This window comes from Macrosteles quadrilineatus, unplaced genomic scaffold (assembly GCF_028750875.1).
Source record: "Macrosteles quadrilineatus isolate MER2022 unplaced genomic scaffold, UCM_ALF_1.0 Scaffold_4__1_contigs__length_99947679, whole genome shotgun sequence".
In the NCBI taxonomy this organism is placed as follows: domain Eukaryota; kingdom Metazoa; phylum Arthropoda; class Insecta; order Hemiptera; family Cicadellidae; genus Macrosteles; species Macrosteles quadrilineatus.
The window spans coordinates 97,121,080-97,147,684 of NW_026542597.1; the positions used below are offsets into that span (position 1 = coordinate 97,121,080).

Sequence of the window (26,605 nt, forward strand, 5' to 3'; positions counted from 1 at the left end):
AAACTGTAATTTAATTTAAATCCTTTAAATTTTAACTTTTGGGGGAAAATGTATTTCACCTAAGGCAGTAAACGAAGGCTTAAGTACACTTACTACAGCTCTTTTTACCTATTTTAAAGACTTTATTTTCTTAACATCCGTTTCAAAATTAGTTTCTTACCACAAAAAGGTAGCCTAATTTGATTGAGTCCACTTTATTTTTATCTCTACACGTTTCTCTTTTCTCCAGTATAGATAAAAATGTCATTACATTTTATGTTTCCTAATTTTAACGGTTTTTACAGGTTGCCAAGGCAACGTATGCAGCTGTGGGACTGTACATTCTTTACCTATCACTGAAACCAAAGAAGAAGTGAATGTGTTAAGACCTAATTAAGTGTTATCAGCATCCATCTAGTTAATTGTCATAATCAATAACCTTAAGATAATTCTATGAGCAATCATTTGATCAATGAAAATAAACTACTGTAAGAACATGTTGCAAAACCGTTGAACTCAAAACAATAAAATTTAGACAACTCAATGTTTTTGTTTGTACCCTTTTTCATGAGTGAATTTCTGTTTAATACATTTGTTAAACAATAGTTTGAAAAGGAGTACAGTTCCGCAGAGAACAAATGATATTTTATCAGATGAATGACGATAAATAGCCTATGGGTTCGATATTAATATCGTATGGAATTTAATCATACCATATGATATAAATTACAACCTATCAACTCATTAATAAAGATGATATGACAATACAGTTTTTATTAACGTTCCTCGCTTGGTCCAATCCCGAAAAGCTGATGAGTGGTGATTCCACTCTAGCATTGGCTCCTAAACCATCCATTTCGTATGAATACCTGGACAGGTCCCATGTATAGGGATCAAAGTATAGGCAAAGTTTGAATTTCCTTTTTTTTATTGCAAGTTTTTTTTTATATAAAGAGGTTGGCGACCTCTTAACCTTGCATTTGCTCGTCCACATAGACTACAGATCTGTGCGTGGAACGTATCCAGCAAAGCAAGGGGTGAGCCGGTACAGTACAAAGGTGAACTGTACTGATAAAAGTTTGTGTCAGTGACCAGGATCCGAACCCACGACACTACTGCCTTGGGCCCGAAGTCCGCGACGCTACCAACTGAGCCACCAACTCAACAACAATAGTTTACAATAGGCTACATTTGATCAAGTTTAGTATCCTAGATCTAAATTCAAACACTGCTGCCTAACACTTCCTATAGGGTGGTTTGGTCTAAAAAATTCACAATTAAACCGCTAAGAGTCTAAAAAAGTTTCAAAATAAAAAAATATAAAATGCACATTTAAGAAAAATTGGTATATAACTTCAAATGCATAAAATTTAAAAAAAGCTTTAGTGTTAATGAAATGGCTGTGCTAATCATCAGTTCAGACAGAAAATTCATGATTTAGATTTAAAATGTTTATTAAGATAACTTATATGTACTCAACTATTCATGTCACATTCTTTGTTTGTCAGATGAAACATAACATTGACGAATCCAGACACATTGAGCCTTGTGGAAACACCGGCGGATTGTGCGGATATAAAATTAATTAAATAATTGTATACACACAAACTGGTGTTTCCAAAAATTAATTATTGTATTTTTAAAATCCTGACAATGACATTAAAATTCAACAATCTCTTCTTTTATAAGTGAAACCAAGGCTAATGGGTAAGTGGCAGGAGTAATTATATGGTCTGGGGGGGAATACAAACATTGCTATAAGAACTATAACTTTTACAGGATTTCAGATTGTGCTATTTTGTATGGAGTCATATGTACATACTAAATTTTAATAAAAATCTTTGAGGGGTTTTATTAAAAACTAATTTTTCCATCTTTACGGAAAATGAGCATTAAAAATACAACTTTAATGAAAATAGCCTGGAAATACTACGGATTAATACTGTTGAGAAGTAAGTTATAGAGGAAACTTACTTAATGGACAACCCTAAGGTTTCATTTCTAGTATGTTAATTTGTGTGTGCACAATAGAGGCACTTGTCACAAAAAAGGAAGAGCCCAAGCGGCAAGCACTGTGCTCAAGTTCCTATTGCACAGGGCAAAGGAGTATATGTGATGGGGGGGAGGGCGGTTTAGGAAAGTGACTAGTGTCAGGCACCCCTTAGTGCACCATTGAATGTTACCTCTGTACCTTACATCTGTGTTATTTCATCAAAATTGGACTACAGGTGTAGTATGTAGCTCTGTACACAATATCCAGACACGCACACACAAACGTCACTTTAACATTTTCTTTTTAACTTAGCCAATTTCCCATTTAGGGAATAAGCTATTACCGTAGGTTTTATGGTAAGACCTAGACCCAGAACCACTTTTTAGTTTTGATGTCGCCAGAGATGCCAACAATTCTATCCATGTGTGTGTGGGCGCGTATGTGTTCGTCTGTTACAATAACTGAGGTAAAAATCATCTTGGATTAAATTTAGTATAAACACGCATACAAATATATTAATTTGAAATATTAGTATTTCCCAAATATCGCCAAACCATCCCTCTTTTTACCCTTTGTTGTTTGGCATAAGAGTTGGTCATGATTAAATTCTTAATCACATCTTGAAAGAAAAAAAGTAAAAAAACTTAGGGAGCTGTCAACTGGGAATTTTATGTTGAATATTTACAACTAAATATCTTTCTAGAGGGTTCATAACCTTCCATATTTTAAAAGTTAAAAACAATACATCTGTCTGTCTCTTGTCACGCTACGATCTCAGGATCAGCTGTGAAAGATCGAGGAACTAATATGCCAGACAACAATTTTCTGTAAACAGTCCTCGATCACTGATCAGTTGACAGATGCTACCACAGTGCATCATTACGAGCAGCACTTTTCAGATCTAGATGTGTCTTTTAAGCATGAAGAGGAAGGCTCATCACCGCCTTGACGGGTTAAAAGGATGAAAAGATCATTTATTGATATGAGCAAACATTAATTGTAAAATGTTTATTTCAAAAACACAACTTTATGTACAAATAATTTAAGTGAAATCTACACTCGGCATACAAGATAATACAATCACTACTTTTAAAGTCAGTCTCGTTAAGGTCTTCTCATTTTCCTGAAACAAAAGGAATTTGTATCATTTTACAGAAAGACATTAGTTTCTATAGTTTATCTGTGCATGCTAAATATTTGTGTTAGAACACAATTGACACACTGGAGAAACACTTGATGTTTAGTAGCTTGCCGTTAGTCTATTAGATAATAGATAGGAAGTCTTAAAAACGTGTTTTGAGCCATTCTCTCACAAGCAAATTGTATGATTTGCTTGTTCATTTATTGATGAATTTTTACAGGTTTCGTTACTTACGTTACGTGTGGCCACATGTTCACTAAACACAAACTGAACTGTTAACCATGTCTACCGTTCGTTTTATTTTACCATTTCTAAATATTACATGAATTATGGCACTTAACTTTAGAACGTGGAGAGTGGGTAAAATATATATCAAATTTTACTTTAGAAATTTTTTATCACTTTCAAAATGACCTTTTTTATCTTTTGGCATATTGTCCAAGATGTATTACGTAACAAAACTAGGGGCCTACCATTTATTTTTCAAATACCAAGTGATTGTAATTTAAACATCTAGGGCAATGTGAGATTAAAAATTGCCTTTGTAGCCTACAAATGCAATTTCTAATCTCACATTGCCCTAGATATTTAAATTACAATCACTTGGTATTTGAAAAATAATATTTGGGGATGATAATGCCTTCACCAGCTGTTTGGAGTTAATCCAAGAAGGCCGCTAACCTCCAATGACTATTAAGTAGCTGGCGAGCTAACGTCATAGCTGCTTTGTCACAATTCTAAAATTCTATGCTTTGTAGCTCGTATTGTACTGTAAACAACACACTGCTGACGTTGTATTTGGCAAAAAAGCTGGTCCGGGAAGCGTCAATCGTCTTATCAATTTTGGTTTGAAATTGAGACTCCTAGTGGGTCATTTTCAGTTCGGTTCGTTGTTTGATCAGACTTTAAACAACATAAGTAAAACTAATTTCCATTTTCTTACGTTAAATATCGTGCGACTCCATGAACAAAAAGTTCTTGCAGAAGTTTTAAGCGTAGATACTAAAACAAAACAAACTCACCAACTAAACACTATACTACAACCACTCAACACCCACGACTCAGGTTAGGCTCTTTGGCACGACTACGCCCTCGCCGCACTCCTCTACTACACTACCCTTGGCGCTCGATGAGTGGGAAGGGGTGTGGGAGTGTTTATGACCTTAGCAGTACTGCAGTGAAGCATCATGCGTCCGCGTCAAGTGTTATTCTGCAGTCGACGTTGCCTTATAGTAGTTTGTACGTGTTAAACTGCGCATTTATATGAGATATTTTACAACAGAGTTTTTACTCAGACAATTTTTAATCGTAATTGTTGGGTTTTAAACGTACTGAAACGTTTTCCGGAGGGCCAGTCCGGGCCTGATCTGACAAACAGCATATTATGTGCGGTGATGTTCTGTCTTTTGACGAGAGTCAACGTAGTTTGCTGAAACACTCACAGATGGCAGCACTGTATGGAACTAGCTGTTACCATTGTATTGCCAATTGGAGGAAAAAAGACGGGACAAAAAGTTGATTTCTAAGCTTGCCAGAAAAATTTAACGGGAAATTTACTACCAACCTATATCACAATAAAGCACCCATTCCAAACTAAACGCAGATATATAAAAACCGTTCTTCCCTGTGTGCTGCTGCTCACAAATTGAATGGAATGTAACAATGTCCCACTCAGGGGAGAGCGTTCAAGGTGGCAGCAAGGAACTAGAGCACTCACCTGCAGCGAACGTGTTAATTGTTTACATTTTAGTATTTTCCTTATTCTAATTGCCATATCCAAACAAAGTAAATAAAATGGCAGCCATGTGCAATGGTTTGGAACAGTATGCTAGTAGGCTAACCTGACAGCAGACTTTGCAATAAGATGTTGCTGCAAACAGGGGATTTACAAAAGAAATCTTTCACTCAGTTTTCCTTCATCAAAGCAGATGTTATCGGCACGATTCAAAAGCCTTCAAACAGTGTCTATTGTTTACAAGTTTAGGTTAGTATTGTTACTACATAACTCACTTATTTGCTGGAGGTTCCTTGTATGATATCGGGGTTTTCATTCTTCGTGAATTCCTTCCTTCGGTTTCACCTGTAAATATTAAATCATCTTTTTCATTACCTTAAACAAAAAACCGTCATTAAGAATAAGAGAAGGTTGTCTCACATTAATATGTTTTTGATGCAAGGGCTTCCTGCCCACAGATTAGGTTTGTATGAAAAAAATACTTCTTATGCTGGAGCTAAGTTTTATAATATAGACTTCCTCAGTAGGCTTACATAAATATAGCTTATTCCCTATATGGGTAAATTCGCTAAAAGAGAATAATCTTTGAAAAATTCAAAAAACAATTGTTAAAGCGCCACTTGCCGTCTTTGTCTTTATATACGTTTGAAGAATATTTTTATTTTTTACAGTAGACTAATTTCGACGTCATTTGATGTACTTTATGTACAATATGAATTAAAGACATTTTTATTTGTGATTTGATCGGATTATGCAAGTCAAAAAGTGTAATATGGAACTTAAAACTTCCAAGTCATAAAATTTGTATGTAAAGTTGTAACGCATAGCAGCAAGCTGTATTTTTTATAGTGTGAGTATTCGCGAAGCCGGGCTACATGTCAAGATCGTAACCTGCAGCGACTGCAAGAACATTCTCCCCCTCCTTCCTTACCGACCCTCACTCCTCTTCCATCAAGGCTCTCGACACAAAAATAACCGATCAAGGATCTCCGTTACTACCAATACCGGCTAAGTTATAGTTTAAGATGTTTAGTTAGAGATAGATAAATTAAAATGTCTGGCTAAGTTAGGAAGCAAGCCTGATAGTTGAGATGTAGGAATTAACGTTTACATGGTTCAATGTGTCTCACATCAGACCATTTCAATTATAACATTTAATCACATCTCCCCAGACTGTTCTCCACCTTATATCAGTTAAATTCATAGATATTTGCCTTTCAGTAATTAAATCTCCAACCAATATCATTCAATTCACTCAGCAGTATTAGCAACCAATTCACCATTTTTAGCACTCAGTGTTTGGAAGGATGTATTTAGTTAGTTAGTTCAATTTAATTAGCATAGATCAAAGCTGGCTAGCGAAGTGTTTCTGATCCATGTAAAAGATATCCGTCCCTCGGTTCCCAACAATCTTACATTTTAACTTAACTTTTGGTAGCAGATTCAGCACACTTAAATTTAAATTTGATCCAGATATTGCAATTCTCTACCCATTAGCATTACCCCATTATTCCCTCCCAAATCCCATTTCCCCGCACAAGAGTGAATGTAGTATTACTGAGAGTCCTCAACTGCCAGCTTTCCTGTGTCTGCCAAACCATGAACGTAAAGAGGGGAGAACACATAACATCCATTTAAAACCTGTTTTGGGCTCTTTTGCAAATTATTGATTTTTAATTCAGTGCTATCATATAGATACATTACAAAAATATAAATCAGCTTTAAAAAAAACTATTTCCAAAATGGAGTTGAAGTTTGGAACAAATGTAGAGGGATCAATCAATTGGCTAAATCATATTCATCTACAACATGTTATCCTCAACAATCCACTGCACAGCTTTCTGAGGATGGTATTCAGAATAATAAAAGACACTCAAAACAGCCAAACTTAACCCATACAGACCTGTGTCCTGTGATAGACGCATAGTTACTGAAGTTCTAGATGATTCGACTGAATTCTTCTTAATGGAACTGAAACAAAAGGTTTTTAACAACAAACTGGAGTGAGTTAAATATCATTCAGCTTCATATAAGACTTTAGTGTGATTTTTGCTTGTATTATTATAGAAAATTGTTTATTTAAAGTACTGTAGACTTCATACATAAAATATGAATAACTCATTATTGTATAGGCTTGTAATTCATCAAAAATATTAGCACCTTACACTTTTATTAGAATGTGACATTTCATTGTAAGATACTTACATCAATTCAGCTCAAAATTCTGAATGGTGACACATGTTTTGACACATTAGTGTCCTTCTTCGCAATTAGGCTACTCAGCTGATGATGAAACTCACTAACGTATCGAAACATGTCCTGAAACTCACCATTCAGAATTTTGAGCTAAATTGGTGTACCTAATTAATATATCTTACAATAATTATCTCCAGCTCAGGGGCTCAACAATGAATTTCAATGTGGCTTTTCAGTTAAAAGTACATTAAATAGTCTTGATTCAAAGAAAGCAATTACCTTTTCTTCTTACTACCAGTAGAGGGTCGACTTTTCACAGCTTTGCTACTTGTTCCGGAAACTTTTCCTTTCTTGGATTTGGGAACGACATCGGACGAGGCTTCTTCACCCGGATAGAGATGTATTTTGGGTTTTCTGATCCGTTTCCCTGATACATCCGGAGTCGTGATTGGAGTGCAATTGTTACAAAAGCTGCTGGACTGTCTTTGGCCTAGAGTTGACCTTGAGGGCTCAGCGGAAGCTACAGGAGTGGTCCTGGATGAATTCCTACTGGATAAAGCTGAATTTCTGCTTACACCGAGAGAATCATCGACAGCTGATTCCCTGACATACACTACATCAACATTGTTCGTAGAGTCCGCTTCGGCCTTAGAGGTATTTGACACATCGAGACTTGAGTTCGCTGTTGAAGATCCGCTAGATTTGTTTTTCTTGCCAAAACTCTTTTTGTATAAAGAATCAGCCAGGCTGCTACGCTGTTTTTCTTCAACTTCGCTTTCTTCGTTTGACGACTCTGACGAACTTGATGTCTCGGGTTTCCTCTTTTGTTGTTTTTGGCCGGAGTGAGGAGTGCTGTGCATCCAGCTACACCCTTCCTGTGGATCATCGGTCGACCTCGGTCTATGACGATCAGGGCCTTCGCTTGTCCTTGGTATATAACCGTCAGAGTCTTCGCTCCTTGGTCTACGACTGTCACGATCTGATGGCCGCCCACCTCCTTTTTTCCCTTCACTGGGTCTCGATCTGTTCACCTGTGTAAAATAGCTGATTTGTAGATTAAACCTTATTTCAACTATGTATAGACTTATCCAAGGAAAAGTCATTTTAGTAGCATAATCTAGTAAGAAAGGACCATGTGAACCTGAAATTTCCTCAAATAAACAAGTATTTTCATTCGATAATTAGGTTATTAAAGAGCCATCAGTTTGGAACGGTCCAGCGAGATTACCTAGGGAAACACAGTCCAGGGGACTACACTACAAAAAATAACAAACAAATACTAAAACACTGATATTTAACACTGGTAAGGACTTCTAGAGAGTGTAATTTTTGGTAAGTGAAAATGGCTTTTATATTTTGTATCTCTTATTGGAGTTTTTTCCTTAGTAGAGAGAAAATGTTTAACAGTTAGTAACATTGAGATTGGGAGTGATGATAGATCTTCTTTTTAACTGACATTTCTTAAGTCCTACAGTGGGACAGAAAGTCAGAGTTATGTTGTGTGAAATTTTATTGTGTAGCTACCCTAGAATTTTAAATTTTCCAAGTCAGCTAGTTTAACTCCCTTTAAAGTAATCCGTACAATAAAGTTGGTAATATCTTTTACATTGTGTATCATGTTTCCTCATAAATGAATTGTTTTATGTATTTAAAATTACGAGAGGTCGTCCAGTGGTCGAAACTCGACCAAAAATATGTAATGTACTCACTTATCTATTTTCACCCCACACTGTAAATAAAACATGTGATTGGAGTTTCCTCCATTTGTTTTGATTTTCTGTTTATATTTCGTTGTTATTTCGTAACCAGCATAGCAACGCATAAGATCCATGTTAATTTTTTCAAATTTTTAAACTCATTTTTTGTGCTTATCTTTGAGCCTATTTAAATTTATAAAGGGATTCTGCACACCTACAGGAAAATAGCTTTCCAACGGTATGCGTAGATTTTCCCTACGATGCACACGAGCTGAGAAAAAAGGTTTTAAAGAAACATGCTTGCCTATTAATATATAGATAGATACGAATAAAAAAAGTAATTTCTAGCCAAGTACTGTGGTAGAGAAGCAATTGTCTGTTAAAAAGATAAAAATTCTGCTTATCGAGCAACTATTCACGAATGACGAATGTTCGTAAGCCAATTATCCTCAGAGACGACATCAATCATCCCACTCACACAAGATCACACCCACACTACTTGCTTTTACTATTACAATTGTTTATTATGTAACATTATCAGTGTTAATTGAAACTGGAATTTCAACTGAATTGCTTTACATTATTTCAGAGTCATACCTCTAGCAGTTTGGGACTCAGCAACAATCCGCTGATTTGTTTCAGTCGTATGACGGGGAGGGGGACTTGATCTTCTGAATCACTCGATTCTGACACAGGGTGGCGTTGGTTCCCTGCCTCCCGCTCTCGCTCCTTTTCTCGCTCATTTTCCAGTTGTTCTGTGAAGTAAGTGAGGAAAATTGAAGGAAAAAAGATTACCGTTTAGTTTTTGAGTTGTGGTACATTTAATAGGCCTACAGTTTTTTTTTTTTTTTTTTTTTTGTCCTAGGACGCTAGGCACGAGCCTGGGATTGTTTTTCACATTACTTCAGGCTAGACCTAGGGGTTGCGGCATTATCACTTAGATAAAATCCATTGGTGACTTGGCGGGGATCGGACCCGGGACCTCACGGACTGAAGTCCCGCGCTCTAACCACTACGCCAGCTCGCTCCCCAATAGGCCTACAATGCATACATTACTAATCAAAAGTCATTGATTTTTGTTTGTTTGGGCCTACGATATAAAGAACTACTGTTTATATCGTTGGTTTAGACTTGCTCACAAGGCTCCTAAGGCACTATTAGTACAGTTATTGATTCAAGAACAAATACTGGACTTGAGATAAAACAATGGATGATCGGTAAAGCAGTAAAGACTTAGACCACATGAATAGCCTCACTACAAAGCTATCGAAGATAAATCATTTTCTAAAAAATGTTAGTGGGGTAGGTGTTTCACTTGCTCTAGGCTGAGTTGACACTGTTTCCTCAAAAACATCTGTTCTGGCAAATTTCCGTGTGAATTGTTCCATACAGTTTTGTAGAGTCATATTACGAAGGTTGACTTCTCAAAACGACTGTCATGGAGGTTCTGAATTGCCTCGGGATTTATTGAGGTTGTTTGAATAGAAACAGTTGTTTCATAGAGGTTAATATAACATTGAGTGTCATGGGTTTTGAAAAGTGGACTTGTAATCAAGGTTGTCGGGTCAATGAAGGTCGTGTAAACAAGTCTCTACAGTAATGTATTCAACCATTTAAGTCCCAGAGATTATTCATTGTTTTAACTATGCAATTTACTCTTGGGTTACAGTGGAACCTTGTTGTGTTTTTCTTCTTATTAGCCTAATTTAAATTTTGGAGGAAAACTTTAATTAATTTGTCTTAATCTCAGGGTTTTTTTTACTTATCTAACTTAAATATTAGGGTGCGTGGTGGAGCTGTGTGAAAATGATAACTTAAAACATCAATTACAGAAAGAGTTATTTAATGTTTTGAATTTACAATCAATTACAATAATTTTACATAGCCCAAGGTATAGTTTAAATACAATAATAAAGTTAGCCTAGTTTATGATAAATTAATCTAACTTACATTATGGATGGGATAATTGAGGTTAAACCTACACCTGACTTACTATATGGGAAAGGTATCATAGAATTTATAGTGAAGTCTTTGATTAATAACTTAGATTGTTATAAAAAGCTTATCAAAAGTTTTTTTTTATTAGTTCAATTTGAAAAAGTTGGTAGGTACTTGCGAATTTGGTTAACGTGCAGGTTTTCAAAGTAGTCTTCTTGGTTAATTTGAATGAATAATTAATAATTGTATGCCTATTTAACTTGTAGTTGATTAATTAACCACATTTATCTCATTTTAAAAGTTTAAAAACAGTTTGTTAATTTCTTAAAATTGAGAACATAATTTCATGGCCACTTCCTTTGACTCGTTACCAAAGAAGAGAGAGAAGTACGTTAGTTCCTCATTGCGTCAGATTCAAGATGGCTAGCTTTTTCTTACTTTCTTGTTAAAAACTAAATAATTTTGAGAATTTGTTCAACAACACCGACTCGAATTTCAACTCGTAATCCTATTGGCTTAGAAATTTACGTGGTTTAGTCCAAATATATTGTTTGCATGTAGCTTACTAGCTTTTTTTTTGTGGCAAAATGATTGAAAACCATTCTCGATCATTGGTCTAACCTCTACACTTTAGTTCTCTTTGGTGTCTCGAGTTCTGACGTCATCCACTTTTTTGATTTGAATCTAGTTTTCCGTCTGCAATGTTTTGTGGTTATGTTTCTAAATTATTCCCATTATTTACGATTTCGGCAGAAAAATATGTATTATCATTATTTAGTTTTTTATCACGGTTTTCTGTCGTAAAGGATAGCTTTTACCCACTGATTTGGTTGTTCTATTATAAATGCAGATTTTTAACATGTTATGAGGATCAGAATACAATTTTATTAAATAAATACCATTCCTTTTATCGGATCATCTTCTAATGGTCCAAAATCGTTTGGTCCAACAGTTAAAAACTCGTTCGTTTGGTCCAAAATCGTTTTATCCAATTTCATTTGGTCCAAAGTCGTTTGGTCCACAGTTTATATTGCCGTTCGTTTGGTCCAAAATCGTTTGGTCCAACAGTTAAAAACTCGTTCGTTTGGTCCAAAATCGTTTGGTCCAACAGTTAAAAACACGTTCGTTTGGTCCAAAATCGTTTGGTCCAAAAGTACAGGCCAAACTAGAAGTAAAATGTTGCATTGTAGAGTAAACTTATGAAATATACTGTACGTTTATATTGCCGTTCATTTGGTCCAAAATCGTTTGGTCCAACAGTTGTAAAACAGTTCGTTTGGTCCAACACATTAATACGAGTTCGTTTGGTCCACAGTATAAACTATTGCGTCCCTCACATTGAAGGCGTTCAAATATCCGCCGTCGTATACAATAATAATATTAATACAATTTTTCCTTTAAACATGTTGACTTTCTATGTTTTTAACGATAAAGACGCCATGTTTTGTTGTATTCAAACCACTAAAGCGTACACAAACAAACTTAAAGCTCAATAGTGTATCATACGGTTGGAAATCTTATAAATTAACAGTTTTTATCACATTTGGCGACCTTCTAATATACAGAGTGTTCAGTGGACCAACGTGTTTTAAATGTTTATCATACACCTTAATTTGTATTGTTGTACCGGTACCTATTTACAATGGAGTGTTTACTATTGATCATGGTTGTCTATAATTCTTAATCAAAAGGTTAAAATAGAACATGAAAATTACATTAATTAGCCTACTCATATTTTCTGGACGTCCACAATTTCCTGGTAAAAATGTTGTCTTACAGAATTATATATAAGGATCTTATTTTCTTATTTTAGAATTGATGTTCTTCTGTATAATGTCATGTTTAGCAATATAACGTTCCATTACGAACAGTTATATAATCGTAATATTACAGTAACTCTTTCAATAATTTCTTATTGCATTATGTTATATCTATTGTACTGGTTGGTGTCTGCCTTTTTGACTACTTTTGCCGATATTTTGTCTTATTATTCAAGACTGACAGATCATCACGAGATTATTGTTATACATGTGTATTTAATCATTGGACAATTTCCCATTATGTAATACGATACAGAATAATAAAAGTGCAGAAGGCTTTTACAGTCTATGAAAATGAATGTTAAATAGGCTACTTTTATTTATCATAGACATATCATTAAGGTACATCAATTATAGGTCTACTCTTTGTGATATGCATAATTGTCTGGGACAAACATTCAGGCACGTTGCCCATATTTTTTTAAAAATAATAGTGGTTTTCAGTTACGGTACTGGATTAAATTTTTAATACTTTTATGAATAAATGCATGATAAGTTATAGAAAGTTATTAATCCTAAATTTCAGTTCATTACAGACTTTTAGAGAGTTTACTTTGATGTATTAATTCAGCTTAGTGAAAGAATACACAATAGAGCCAATGAATGTTATTCAACTAAAGAAGTGTTGTACATGTTTACTGGCGCTACTCAGCAACAAAAATCATTGATCTCTCTAAGTTACTTACCCAGATGGTGACATAAAAAAGGCCCAAACTCCATACTATAAACAGTTACTCAGGCCAGAGTCAATTTAAAGCGCTTGAATTGTAGCATTTATTAATTCGGCTTATATTTCTCGTAACCACCAGATTGTTCATCTGCAGAAGAAGTTCAGTGTGCTCTTATCGTGTCTAATGACATCCAAACACAGAAACCTTAAATTACAGTAGTACCTATATCTTGACAGATGTTTTGCAGTAGCATGTTACCTTTTGTACGATATTACGGACCGTGGCCCACTTGATTGGCCTTAAGTGGGAATTTTTTTAATAACACTACACCTTAACTGTAAAACAAATTTCACAAAGAGTGATCATTTTTTTACCATTTACTGTCATGACAGAAAGGTCGTGTACATTTTGTACCGGATCTCCTCATCCTTTCAAAGATACGTTGATTAACAACGTGACGAAGGAAAAATAAAAACATTGCTCACTTAGTATTGATTATAAAAATATTATAAAAACAAGGAACAAACCCCAAGTGAAAGTGTTACAATACATATTCTTGACCATTTAAGGTGCTTGCTAAATCTAGCACTCTATTAAACATGGTCTCAAATATGTATTAACTTACTTTCTCACGCTAACTGGCAATCACGACAATCAATATTATTGTACACATATAACTTCTAACATAAATATTTCAATTGCAATTTGAAACCAAATACTGTTAAGTACCAACTGAAACCAACTACTGTACAGGTAGTTTATGTTCTACTGTTGGTCAGTCCTACAGTATGTTTCATCTAGGGTCCTACGCACGTGAATCGAGTAGTCAATATAAATCACAACAGGTAGCCTAGTTAACACAAAGACACAAAAATTTCGTAGTAAATATAATTCACTGACATCTTCAATAATTGAACAATGTTTTACAGAAATGAAATTTTCTAACATGACTTAACATTTGATGGCAAAACATAAACTTAAAATGATTGTATGTACTGTGAAACTCAACTATACGCAAGTGTTTTCTATGTATAGTAGTAAATTGCAAATTTAGTGATAACGCACATCCTTTATGGTAAGGGAAAACTACATTTTAAAGTTAAATATTATGTCGGCGAACAACGACAAACACAACATTTGTGTAAACAAAACATTATTAACATAAACATTTACAAGTCACAATTTAATTTGAAACCACCTTTTCACTTTTTAGAAAAAACAACATGAAACTACTTTGAACTGTTTAGTACGCAATTTACACTTATTTCTATAACACAGTGAAGTTAGCCTTACGTACGGTTATGGCCTCGACATCCCCTTCATTTCTTAATTATCTATCATTCTATTTAAATTCATTAATATCCGTAAAGTGGTTCAAAATATCAAAATAAAAAACGCGTTTATATATATATATACAGTATATATATACAGTATCAGACTAGTATTTATCCGGCACTCGTTGCAGTACTAAAAACTAACTATTAAATGTATACAAAAAAATATAATAAAATTTAAAAATATAAAATATAAAAATATATAAAAACTAGCAGAGTACCCGTCCTTCGTACGGGGTTGGAATATAAGTATAGAATGCTTATTGCAGTTATACTCAAGCTTTGCGATTGCAATGGGTGGAGGACACAGTTTGATAAAATTTGATTTTTTAAATTTACAGTATTCTATAGTATTACACATCTACCATAGCCATAATGTTCTACCATTTTACCTAAACAGTAGAGAAAAATAAATTCTGCTTCAACTACACAAGTTAGTTCTACAGTATTGTATAGCATTAACAAGTTATAAGGATTACCAGCAGGGTGCAGAACTATTAATTTTTTTTCATTTATGACTACAGCTAATTTGAACCAACTAGCAACAAAAAGCTGTGATATACAATGAGACATTAACTTTTTTATTGTTTAGGTGCAGTTAAGAACATTATGGCTATGGTAGATTCGCTATATTATAGCGTACCGTAAATTAAAGAACTAAATTAGTATAACTGCAATACAAGTTTTATACTTATACTGTATACGCCAATCCCGTACGAAGGACGGGTACTCTGCTAGTAATTTTTATAAAGGTACAACAATTACAAACTCTTTTCTTTTCAATAATTTATTCACGGTTCTCATGGGGAGTAAACATAACATTTTGGGAAGTTTTTAGGATATATATTCAATGAGAAATTAACTTTATATATTTGTATTATTAACTACATAATTGTTACAAATACCATGACAAACACACAACAAACACAGATTGAATTTTAATATATAGATAAATTAAATAAACCATCTGTTTAACATTAAATGCAAACTCAAAGCAAAGTCAATGTTTATCCACAAATCTAGGGAATTAAAACGCGTTGTTTTAAGATTGACTGGGGATAAAAAGTAAACATTACAAAAACACATTATATATAAATAAATATATGTATATGTACGTGTATATAAATGCAAACATATCAATTATTTAGAAACGTAACACAAAACAACAAATAGGCCTCGGAAGGCAGGCGGTTGGGTTGACGACGTGACGGCGATTATTTGAACGCCTTCTATGTGAGGGACGCAATAGTTCATACTTTTGGACCAAACGAACTCGTATTAGAGTTTTGGATGAAACGACCCGATCGAATGGTCCACAGTGAAACGTACAGTCTATTTCATAAGTTTACTCCATAATACACAATTGTAATTCCTGTACTTTTGGACCAAACGATTTTGGACCAAACGAACTGTTTTACAACTTGTGGACCAAACGATTTTGGACCAAACGAACTGTTTTACAACTTGTGGATCAAACGATTTTGGACCAAACGAACTGTTTTACAACTTGTGGACCAAACGATTTTGGACCAAATGAAATACTCCCCAACTGGATGATAAAACGATTTTGGACCAAACGAACTGTTTTACAAGTGTTGGACCAAACGATTTTGGACCAAACGAACTGTTTTACAACTTGTGGACCAAACGATTTTGGACCAAATGAAATACTCCCCTTTTATCCATTTTTCCTACTAATGTAATATATTTCAGAAGGTTTGTACTATTTATTCAATTTACATTAGTGTAGAAATTAGTTAGTTGAGCCTAACTAGGCCTAGGCTAGTAACTGATTAAATAGTTAGGCTTTTATATGTTGGCTATCTTTTATTTAGGCTATTTGTTTTGCAAATAGGCCATTGATATATGACCTGCCACAACCTTGATTACAAGACTAAGAGTAAGAGAATATAAATAAAAGACTAGATAAAATAAATTCTAGGGGATTTAAAAATGCCACTTTTTATCAAGGATGACTTGTTATCGAGGTTCCACTGTATAAACACAAGAATCCCGTATTCTTACAAACTGAGTTTTTGTGGAGAAACCTATACGACAGGACAATAGGAAGCAAAAAACCTGATTTGAGGTGTAACACACAAACAATCCGAACCCGAAGAATGTTTACGAATTATTTTATTTATTTACATCATATAGGCCTACACGCTGCATCTGCCTGTAGGCAGGTAATAGTCAAAACATACATTTAACCTTTAAAACCTATTAGTATCGATTACTAGATAACTAGATAAGATAACACACCAAGGTGCACTTGTCCCCACCAAGCTTTTCCATCAGTTGCACATCCAGACATGACCGAGACAGGATTCCATCCCTGTATAATAAGGGTTAAGGTTGCTAATCTATTTGTCTAGTGTTTCCAATGATTAAAACATACATCAGGGAATCCCACATACCTTGCTGTTTCCTCATTCGCCATCTCTCTCCTGTCCCAAGTCGGCGTTTTTTCCTTCTCATAGAAATCTGCTCTAAGCGTAAGTCCTGGAAAAATTGACAATTCCTGTGTATACAACTACATTAGACAACTACAACTACATTAGATATTGGACTCCGGTTAATCTGAGCTACTTTGGACTGAACCGCAGATGCTGCTCTTCAGACTGAACTGAAGAGCAGAGTGCAACGGGATGTTAGAAAGCATGTAAGGTGGAGTTTTGCCATACAGTGACGCATTTTTACTTTATATCTGATATGTTTGTGAAATTGTTGGTTTAAAGTAGGTATGGATGGGATTGTATCTTTAATTCTGGACGGGATTTTTATTTTCTTCCTGACTTTCGGGATGGGATGGGTTTAAAAATATTGACAAAATATTCTTGTAGATAGTAATAATGACAAGCAAAACCAACGTGCACTGTTTTGATATTTTCCATAGACGATTAGTAGTCGACTGCTGTTGTGTCGATGGAAACGTAATGTTGAAATTCATTGGAAAATGGAGACAATGATGATTATTAACTTGTGAAGATTTTGTCTTTATTCTGAAACGTCATAATATAGCCTACAGTCTATCCGAAAAAAGTTGGATATTTAATGAATAGTGCCTGATATCAAATTTGAGATCCGAATCTGACCGGAATTTTTGGCTATCCGCACAGCCTCTAATAGAAAATAAACTTACCGTGTCTTGTTCATTCTCCTCTACAATTGGAGTGAGAGCGTTCCCCCTGTCCGAGGCAAGATCGTTGTTGGCAGGTTCTGAAAACGATTCAAATACATTAGCTTTAGGTGATATGGATAGGTGTATGATTAGGCAAGTGTACAAGTTTGGATATGAACGCAATGCATTGAGGAGTAGTGTTTGGTATGTGTTAATACATATGTATGTAACATACGTCTTTCAGAGCCACCTGTCTTAGTAAATTCATACAACCAGTGTCAAGTGAGGAAAGATAAATAAATTAATAAATTATTAACAAATAACACAAATATATAAACCATTGTTAAAAAATCTACATTGCAAAGCTCCAAAAGTAAGCTTTCAGACTATTTACAGGAGTTACTAGCCTCCCCACAATCAAACCATTAACTTCCTTACTAGTGATGTTATGTGGACATTAACCATTGGGTAAAATGAATTTTGTCTGCACTTGAGTTGGTAAGCTTGTTCAAACATGTTTTATTTTACTTTCATAGACCTACACTGTAAGTAGTTTGGTGTGCAAAATTTTGTAAATGAAGAGTTTTTTAATCTACACCGTCAGAATAAATTACCTTGAGGCTGTTGTAGCATCACTCGCTCCAGTCGGATCATTGGCTTCTGGATGAGAATTCCCTTGACCATCGGGCCCACCTTTTGCTGCTTCATCTGTTTTTCTATAAAAATATGATCAAGTATAATCAAACTGACTAATAAACAAGAAAACTAAAATTCTCTACAATGTAAAATCTAAGTTACTCAGTCATACTACGTTGAAAAAAAAACCTTAAAACAAAGTCAATCTTGAGTGGTGACTACGCCTTGTGTCATCGTCACGTATTCAGATCGAGTCGACCACGATACTAGCTGCCGCGTATGTTTAAATATAGACGGGTTACTGATATTAAGATGAATTCATAAAACAAATAGAGTAGCCTAACACAAACATCTTACCTACAAGAACTCAGGCAACAAAGGTAAATCTAATATAATTCTTCTCAGTTTTGATGCATAGTTATTACTAGAGTACCTAATGGTTATATTATAAGCCCTACTGTATGGTTGACTAGGAGAAGGGAGTTGATCGTACAAATAAGCTCAAGATTTGGACATGGTAAAGGGATATACTTTTTATCCTTCATCTGTTTACCTTACCCCCTTTCCTCTGCTACAGAAACTAGTGTTTTCATTCTCGGGATTTATCCCGAAAACGGAGCTTTTAGACCTTGAGCGGGATAAAACAGGATTTTTGGCTGTGACAACAATTTTCATTTTTTTTAACTCCAATTGATTAAAATACTGTAGCAAAATATAATAGTGATGTAAAACAACTTTTGAAACATGATACGTCAAATATAATACTCGGGATTTAACAAAAAAATAAATCATACGGGATGAAACGGGATTTTTCACAATTTAACAGCGGGATTAAACAAGATTTATCGACCAAGTAAGCGGGACTATTATTTTGATTGTGTGGAAATACTGACTGAAACCTAAGATATTTGGCTTCGCCTAAGATACCTCTCCACTAAAATAATCATCTGTTTAAGGATAAAAAAAATATGTAAATAAAAAGATCTATGTAAGCCTATTTAAAATTACATTTTTAACTCACCACTTTTCTTGGAATGGTCACTGTTTCTCTGACGGTCATCTCCAAAAGCACGAGGAGGATTATTTTCATTTTCTACAAATAAAAAAGATTTATAGGCCTACCAAAGAAACCTCTTGTTATGAAACAAATACTTCAAGATGATCGCTGCTTTTGTTGGAAAATGAACTGTAGTGTTTTGAATCAATATATTAACTCTTAAAACAAGTTTAAAACTGTGCAAATCCTAACAAAAAATTTAGATACTGCAAATACATCTTTTATTATGTTGTAAAATCCAAGCCCTGATAATATAAACAGTCATAATAAGTTGCATTTGCATTAAGAAATTTTAACAAATAGAATTTTTCTCATTTTAGAGTAAATTTTCAGTGTGTTAGGTCACTGAAAATTCCACAGACCAAACAATAGTTTTATGATATCGTTTGGTGAAGTTTAGTTAAATAACCAGAAATAAATAGGAAACATCAACTTGTAACCTACTGGACAAAAACATACCTTAAATAATTTTTTGCTGAAACACAAGGACGAAAACCTTAATAATCTTTGACACGAAAAAGATTAGTGTAAACTTCAAATTACTAAGAACACACAGTTGTAATGGTAGAATGTAAAATATAATTTAAAAACTTTTAAAAATCTAGACTCACCAGCATTGAAGGAATTTATCATGGTGGTCAGTCGAATCTGGTTTCGACAAAGCTGGTCAGATAGGCCAACCAAGTGGGGAAATGCACTCTTGATATCTTTCAGGCACACTGATATCATGTCTGTCTGCTTTACCTGTAAAAAAAAAACAATAACTTAGTCCAAAATATTTATTTTTTAAAATTTCCTTTTATTGAACAACCTTTCCAATTCATAAAAAAATTTCAAAAATTAATGGTTTTCAATTTTTGTAATTCTTTAGCTTATTTTAAGGAGAATAGAGCAAAGCTTCTATCTACTTAAACAGTCGCTATTAGACCAGCACCAATAAGATTCTAGTTTTTTAAGACTAGAATCTTAACTTACAATTAAATATTTAAGACAAATAAGGCAAATCTTGTACCTTAAATGCATTGTGGGACAAAACTGCTTCATGATACATCCGTTGCCAATAGAATACATCTTTCTTCAGTTCGGCGTTTAGCTTTTTTTCGTTGGTAAAGTTCTCAATGATTTCTTGATTTTTAGCCTCCAAAGATTCCTTTTCTGTAACAGCAACAGTTTTCAGATTTTGTAACTTAAATATCCTGCACCATCCCTTGCAAATTAATCTTTAAAACACCTTTGTGATGTTAGTTTTATTATGTGATTGCACTTAACACCTACGCTCCTACAATTATCCCCTTGACTTTTACAGTTTCTAAACACACCGATGTGGACAGGTGTACACACAGTGGTCCCTAAAACCTAGACGTTTTCCACTGGTGGACAGTGTTACTATGGTGATTTAACACTACAAAACGGCATCCGTATGCACCATCATTGTCTTTTAGGCAACAGTGGCCCAATCATCAACTAGCTGAGCTAGTCTCTGATATTGATACTCAAGTAGATATCATTAGAACTTAATGATGCACGATTTTAGGTACTGTAGTCCTGGCGTGGCACATCAATGAGTGGTTGTATAGAGAAAACGACAGGTTGACAAGTACAACAGGTGGTACGTACGGTTTTATTAGCATACCGTAACTTATACCTTGGTAAATTTTTACTTTACGGACACAGGGGATTTTACCTAAAAAATTTGGTGAGGTTAAGCAGAATTATATCTAGATCACGTCAAATTTTCAATAGAACCACCGAAAAGAGCGTAAGTATTTAAAAAACAAGTATAAGTGTTGAAGATGAAAGGCTACGGAGAAAATTAAAAAAAAACTGTAAATTTAAGATTCCCATTTTATTATTAAGGAGGAAAAAATCTGTTGTAGGCTAATTTGCTTGTTTATGAATATAGGAATATGCCCTATCTTGATCAGATTTGGCGAATTTATTTATTTCAAAACAGCCTTTTAATAGGCTATTAACACAAAAAATACTTTTTACCTTCCCCATAGCAGCAAACCTAAGTAAGTACTTGTTAACTATTATTTAAATGGTGAATATATTATAGGCTACCTAGGGTATGTGTTATAATATATGTATATATACTACTATTAAGTTACATGAGTAATCTAACATGTCATAAGGTTGGACAAACTGGTTACGTATTTAACTTGTATTTTTTGTACAACCTGACAACTTCCAGTTTCTTCCCATGCTCATGTAATTAAAAGCAATGTGAGCGCCGTGTATGATGTAACTTACTTTCATTATTATCCAAATAAATGTTGTATTTAACAGCTTGTAGTTTTTCACCACCCCAAGTGGCCAACAATAATGTGGAAATATTTGTAAAAATCAAATCAGACAAACTGAAATTTACTTAAGTCTACAGGTTTACTGGCAGGGGTATTAATAAATAGTAATAATTTAAGCTATCCTACAATCTTACCATCCAGAAGGGCTGAGACGCGGCGACGAAGCATTGATAAGCGTTTATGATGGTCTCTGCAGCCATTTTTCTTCATCGAATTTTCTTTTTTTACTTTTATTCCAGGTTGTAACGATTCTTTTTTTGTTTTTGTGACTCTCAACTTACCCATCTGAAAATGCAACAACTTAGAATTATTGCTTACCGGTTAGTAAATTGACTGCTAAGGTAACCCAAAGAACAATAAAACATGAATTACTTTTAAATTGTTAACTTATTAAAATAAAGCACGCAGCAAAAGCAGCAGTTGGGTTAGTTAGTTTTTATCCAAGCAATGTTTATATTATAGTTTAAAACCTAATTTTAGTTTGTTTGATTTGAGTTCTTAACATTCTAATTTAGAATACATTGCATGTGTTTCTAGGCTCGTACATTTTTGAAAAGAAAGACAATTTGTATTGCAGACTTTAACATGAGTTAATAGGCTTACACAAGTTTTCTCTAGTTTAAAAACTAACTTGCCAATTTAAATAGTAGGTACCCAATCTAGCTAATAACACCCTTAAATAAAGTAAAAATAACTTAAGCAACTTGACTCTCTTGGTTGTGAATCTTGTATTTATTATCTTTTATTTCCCACTGACATAGCTATTTTACAGTGAAAAGATACATTTAGGCCTATACAAGAAAGAAAACATGAGAAAACTATCTATAGCCTAGTAACAATAATAAATACTTACAAGAGGCCCTAAATTATAAACATAGAATATAACAAATGACAAAAAGTAAGTTACCGGTATTGAGGTGAGTGTATGAGCGAGATGAAAAATAAACAGTGTGAAATTGTAGGGTGTGAATATACCTTGTAAGTTAATAGGTTAAAATTGACTTAATTGAAACAAGTTTAGTCAATTTTAAAATTGGGTTAACTTACAATTAACCCTCCGAGTGTCCCTAGTTTTGGCCTTAATGTTTGCCTATTGTTTGCGCATTTGCAAGGTTTTATTAAAACGGATCTGAGAAGCTTAAAAACAATGTTAATTATATTGTTCTTTATACCATTTTGTTTGGAAAATCATGGGCTTCAATATTATACATAAAACATAAGGAACATTTGTTTCAAAAAAAAATTTTAGGTAAAAAAAAAATATTTTGGAAAATTTTCAAAAAAAAAATAAGTTTGCGCTCAATGAAATTGTATACATTATAGGCCTATAAATATTTGAAAATAGCCACTTTGTTCAGAATTTTATGAGGTTTCCAAAAATATAATAATTTAAGGAAGTAGATTTGCAAATAAATAAGTTATGGGCAAAAAACAGATTTCGGTACATAGCGTTTAGCTAAGAATGCATAGCCTAACCATAGCTAGGAATCTGGCTGATAATTTACATCAATATCACTACCTACTTCTTCAGGATCATCAACCAGCCCTTCAAAATCACTTTAAATCTTCTTATAATGCACCACGTATATCACTACTTTTGATTTTTAACACTAAAAAAATGATAAACGTAATAAAACATATCAGTCATCGGTGCGAGGTTAACCAAGCTGTTTACAAATACGCACGTCAGCTGGCTGCTACAATACAATGCTACAATTATGATCGGCTCGAGAAAAAAAAGCGCTTAGAGATAGACCTCGGGAGAAAGCTTAGAATCTGCCAAATAAAACGATACCTAACTCGATCCAGTTCAATCCGATTTTGTCAGTCATAGAGCCTTCGCCGTAAACAGTGTTTGTGAGTCGAAAAATTGACACAAAACACTACACAAAATGTGTTATGTGTCGAATCGACACATAACACCCGGAGGGTTAAGTTCAACTTAGCTTAGTGCAATTTAAAATAAAATTGCAGATTTACCAAAATAGCCTTTAGCCTATTGTACCTTTTTGGAAAGTAGGCCTAGTGTTACTGTGGAAGTACCTAACTTTTAAATGAAATGAATGATTTAACCCTTCAGGGCTAAATTAAATGAAGAGATGGAGTTTAATTATTGTTTGCCAAAATTCAAAAACTAAAGCGGTTACGTTTTGTATTAATTTTGCTTGAAATAATTCATGGATCATAAAAAGATTTTTCTTAACGGTGAACTGATTTTTATACAAAAAATATGAAGAAAATAAAATTTTATTTTAAGACAGATATATACGTCTTAGGTTTAGGCCCACAAAAAACATAAGGTGGATGGATATGTCCGTCTGCCGCCCTTAGTGATAATTACAAACTATGAACACTGCCAATAATCTTGAAGGTTCTTGTGGGTGGTAGAAGGATATCCGTCAGTCTTTAGCTATTCCTTCACCCATGTTTTATTTTTATCCATAAAAATATATTTTTTATCATTCTGAAGTAAATCTAACCACTCAGTTCCGCTCCCAAGTCCTCAGACTCATTCCCCACCAAAACTATCACTAACTTACATAAAGACTGTTCTTCAGGTTCAACATATTCATCACATTCCTTACTATTTTTTTAATTGCTTAAAAATCACCACAGTAATACTTTCACTAAGCATCTCAAAAACATCTTTAAATTTCAGATCGTTTGGATTGGTCACTTTAGCTCAATAAAATCTATTTAATTAATATGCTACATGAAACTTTGTCGGTTGAACTCCTCCGCCATTTCTTAAACGATTTTATCCATTGACGTCTCATTGAAAAGAGCATTTTGCGTAGATTTGCAAACTGGCCTTACACTTTTTTTTAAGTCCCTTGGGTTCTGCCCAAGTGGCTTTGAAAGTTCCCATTTTATCCTTAAGAAAAACATAATTGTTTACATTTTGATCAGCTGTAGCCTATAATTTAAATGCTGTTATTTATTTTTCAATTCAATGTATCGCATTGAGTGCATTTATTTACTAGGCCTATTTGAGTTTGTGTAAACATAACCCCCCAAGACGCATGTCATTGTCAAAATACTTTTGTATGTATATGTTTAAGTTACTTAAGTCATCTATACAACATATTATAAATTGGTTCTTGACCGTTGGAAGGTAAAAAAAAAATAAAGACAGATCATGTTAGTATGGTTGTATCTTAAATTTGTGTATTTATCGTTGTTTTGTGTTGCTATGACGGATCGTGTTAGTATGATTGTAACATATATTTGTGCATTTATCGTTGTTTTGTGTACCTAGCTATAATTTGTTTATTTGTTGTTTTTTCCTTTTAAATGCCTCCGACGCGACGACAACGAAACATAGTCAGGAGGCGTAAATCGTGATAACGACCGCAGCTACAGAACAGAGGCGCGTAAGAGGCTTAACTCATCACAGTCAGCACCTGACCTTGGACAATCTCAACTATTATAGGTTAAACAAATGTGCCCTAAACCCCAAAACAACTTTTCGTTCTCAATTGGCCCTCTATCAATGACCTGAGTTGTCTGTACAGCGAGGCATTTTGTTTTGAGAGAAAAAAACCGGCCGGAATGCTTTAGGTTTATCAATAACGAAGATAAACATGGTCTGAGTTACACACCGGTAATCTTTGACTCTTTTAAACTCATTGTAAATATGAGACTGTTATTCGTTTTGAAATAACTCCTGTAATACTTTGCAATTGCTCGAATTCGAGCAACATGTACACTAGTAAGGATAAATCCCAAAACACAAATAATGTAAACATCACTCACTAACAACCATGTGTAAAGAGACAGTTTCAAAATATTCACACTCTCTATGGTGCAAAATGATACCTGAAACAGCTGTACAGCAACTATTATTACCAACCACAAAAAAGTCTAGAATACTTACCCATTTATAGTGCAGTGTAATAATTATTTTTGTAAAAACTACCTTGTGTACCTATCTATATTGATTTGTTTTATGGACGGATCTGTCTTTAGCCCAGAAAATAAATTTCTCAGGACGGATTTATCCGTTTTCAGCCCGGAAAGTAGACAAAGATTGAGAGATATATAGCCTATATGTCCATAGCCCTGGGAAAGTTAACTTAGTGTTTGACAGTTCGAACTAATAGCAAAAGGAGCTTAGGTAAATAAATAGAATTGAGTGGGGGGCTTAAATCAAATACTAAGCTAATTAGGCTAGCTACTACTTATTGGTCCTGCAATCAGTTCCTAAAAATCAATGGTAAATAAGGAGGCCTGATTTAATGAAATTTTGTTTTCAAAAGGGTACCCAACTTAAGTAGAATGAGCAGGTAACTTAAGCAATTATAGGCCTACTTAGCTCTAGATTACATAAAATAATTTATCCAAATATCAATTAAACAAGAGGCTAGTTTAGTTCATAGTTCACTTTGTATTAAGTAGTAAAGTATCTATCTTACTCTCTAGCCAGTTTAAACTTGAAACTTGAACAAACTCAACAAACGAACCAGATTATTGAACTTAAATTGTAAAAGCTTACCAATTAATAGTCAATGGCTGTACATAGGCCTGAAATGTTTATATCATGTCATTATTTTAAAACACAGTAACTTACTCTAATCACATACGTTATTTAGGCACGTTGTGAGAACTTAAGTCAACTAAAACTAACCTTTCGCGATTACGATTGAGGTTTATATTTTATTTTAAAACTTGCAAAAACAACCAAAATAGATAAAGATAACAATTATTGGCTCTTGTGTTGTGTCTTGATATTGTCGTCAGTCAGTAAAGTAAAACCAAACCAAACCGTCCAAACCGTCCAAACCATCAAACCAAAACCAAATCAAACCAAAGCAAAGAAGATAGAAACTAAATAAACCATAGTCAAAGTCAAAGGTACTAGAAAATAAAAAGCCAAGACATGGAAAACAATAAGGTTGGGCATTGATTATGTAAAGAAGTTCTATGATTAACCGAAGTAGAACATTACGTATAGTTCCCTGTTTCAAACTGGGTTTTTTGT

General features: G+C 34.0%; 1 protein-coding gene across 2 annotated transcripts; it reads right to left on the bottom strand.

Annotated features, from left to right (window-relative positions):
- Positions 1-2,965: 2,965 nt before the first annotated feature.
- LOC128993568 (zinc finger CCCH domain-containing protein 13-like) lies at positions 2,966-26,385 on the bottom strand. Of its 2 annotated transcripts, none has more exons than XM_054417539.1 (13): positions 26,252-26,385; positions 21,759-21,909; positions 20,331-20,473; positions 19,930-20,062; positions 19,283-19,354; positions 18,240-18,341; positions 17,647-17,723; positions 16,922-17,006; positions 9,339-9,496; positions 7,324-8,075; positions 6,752-6,819; positions 5,124-5,193; positions 2,966-3,095 (listed from the first exon to the last, which is right to left on the bottom strand). In XM_054417539.1, the coding sequence occupies exons 2-13, from the start codon at positions 21,907-21,909 to the stop codon at positions 3,077-3,079; spliced, it is 1,830 nt and encodes a 609-aa protein (XP_054273514.1). In that variant the 5' UTR covers positions 26,252-26,385; the 3' UTR covers positions 2,966-3,076. The 2 variants fall into 2 exon arrangements, with proteins under 2 accessions (XP_054273514.1, XP_054273515.1); XM_054417540.1 differs by having other exon boundaries at positions 26,120-26,385.
- Between the last annotated feature and the right edge of the window lie 220 nt (positions 26,386-26,605).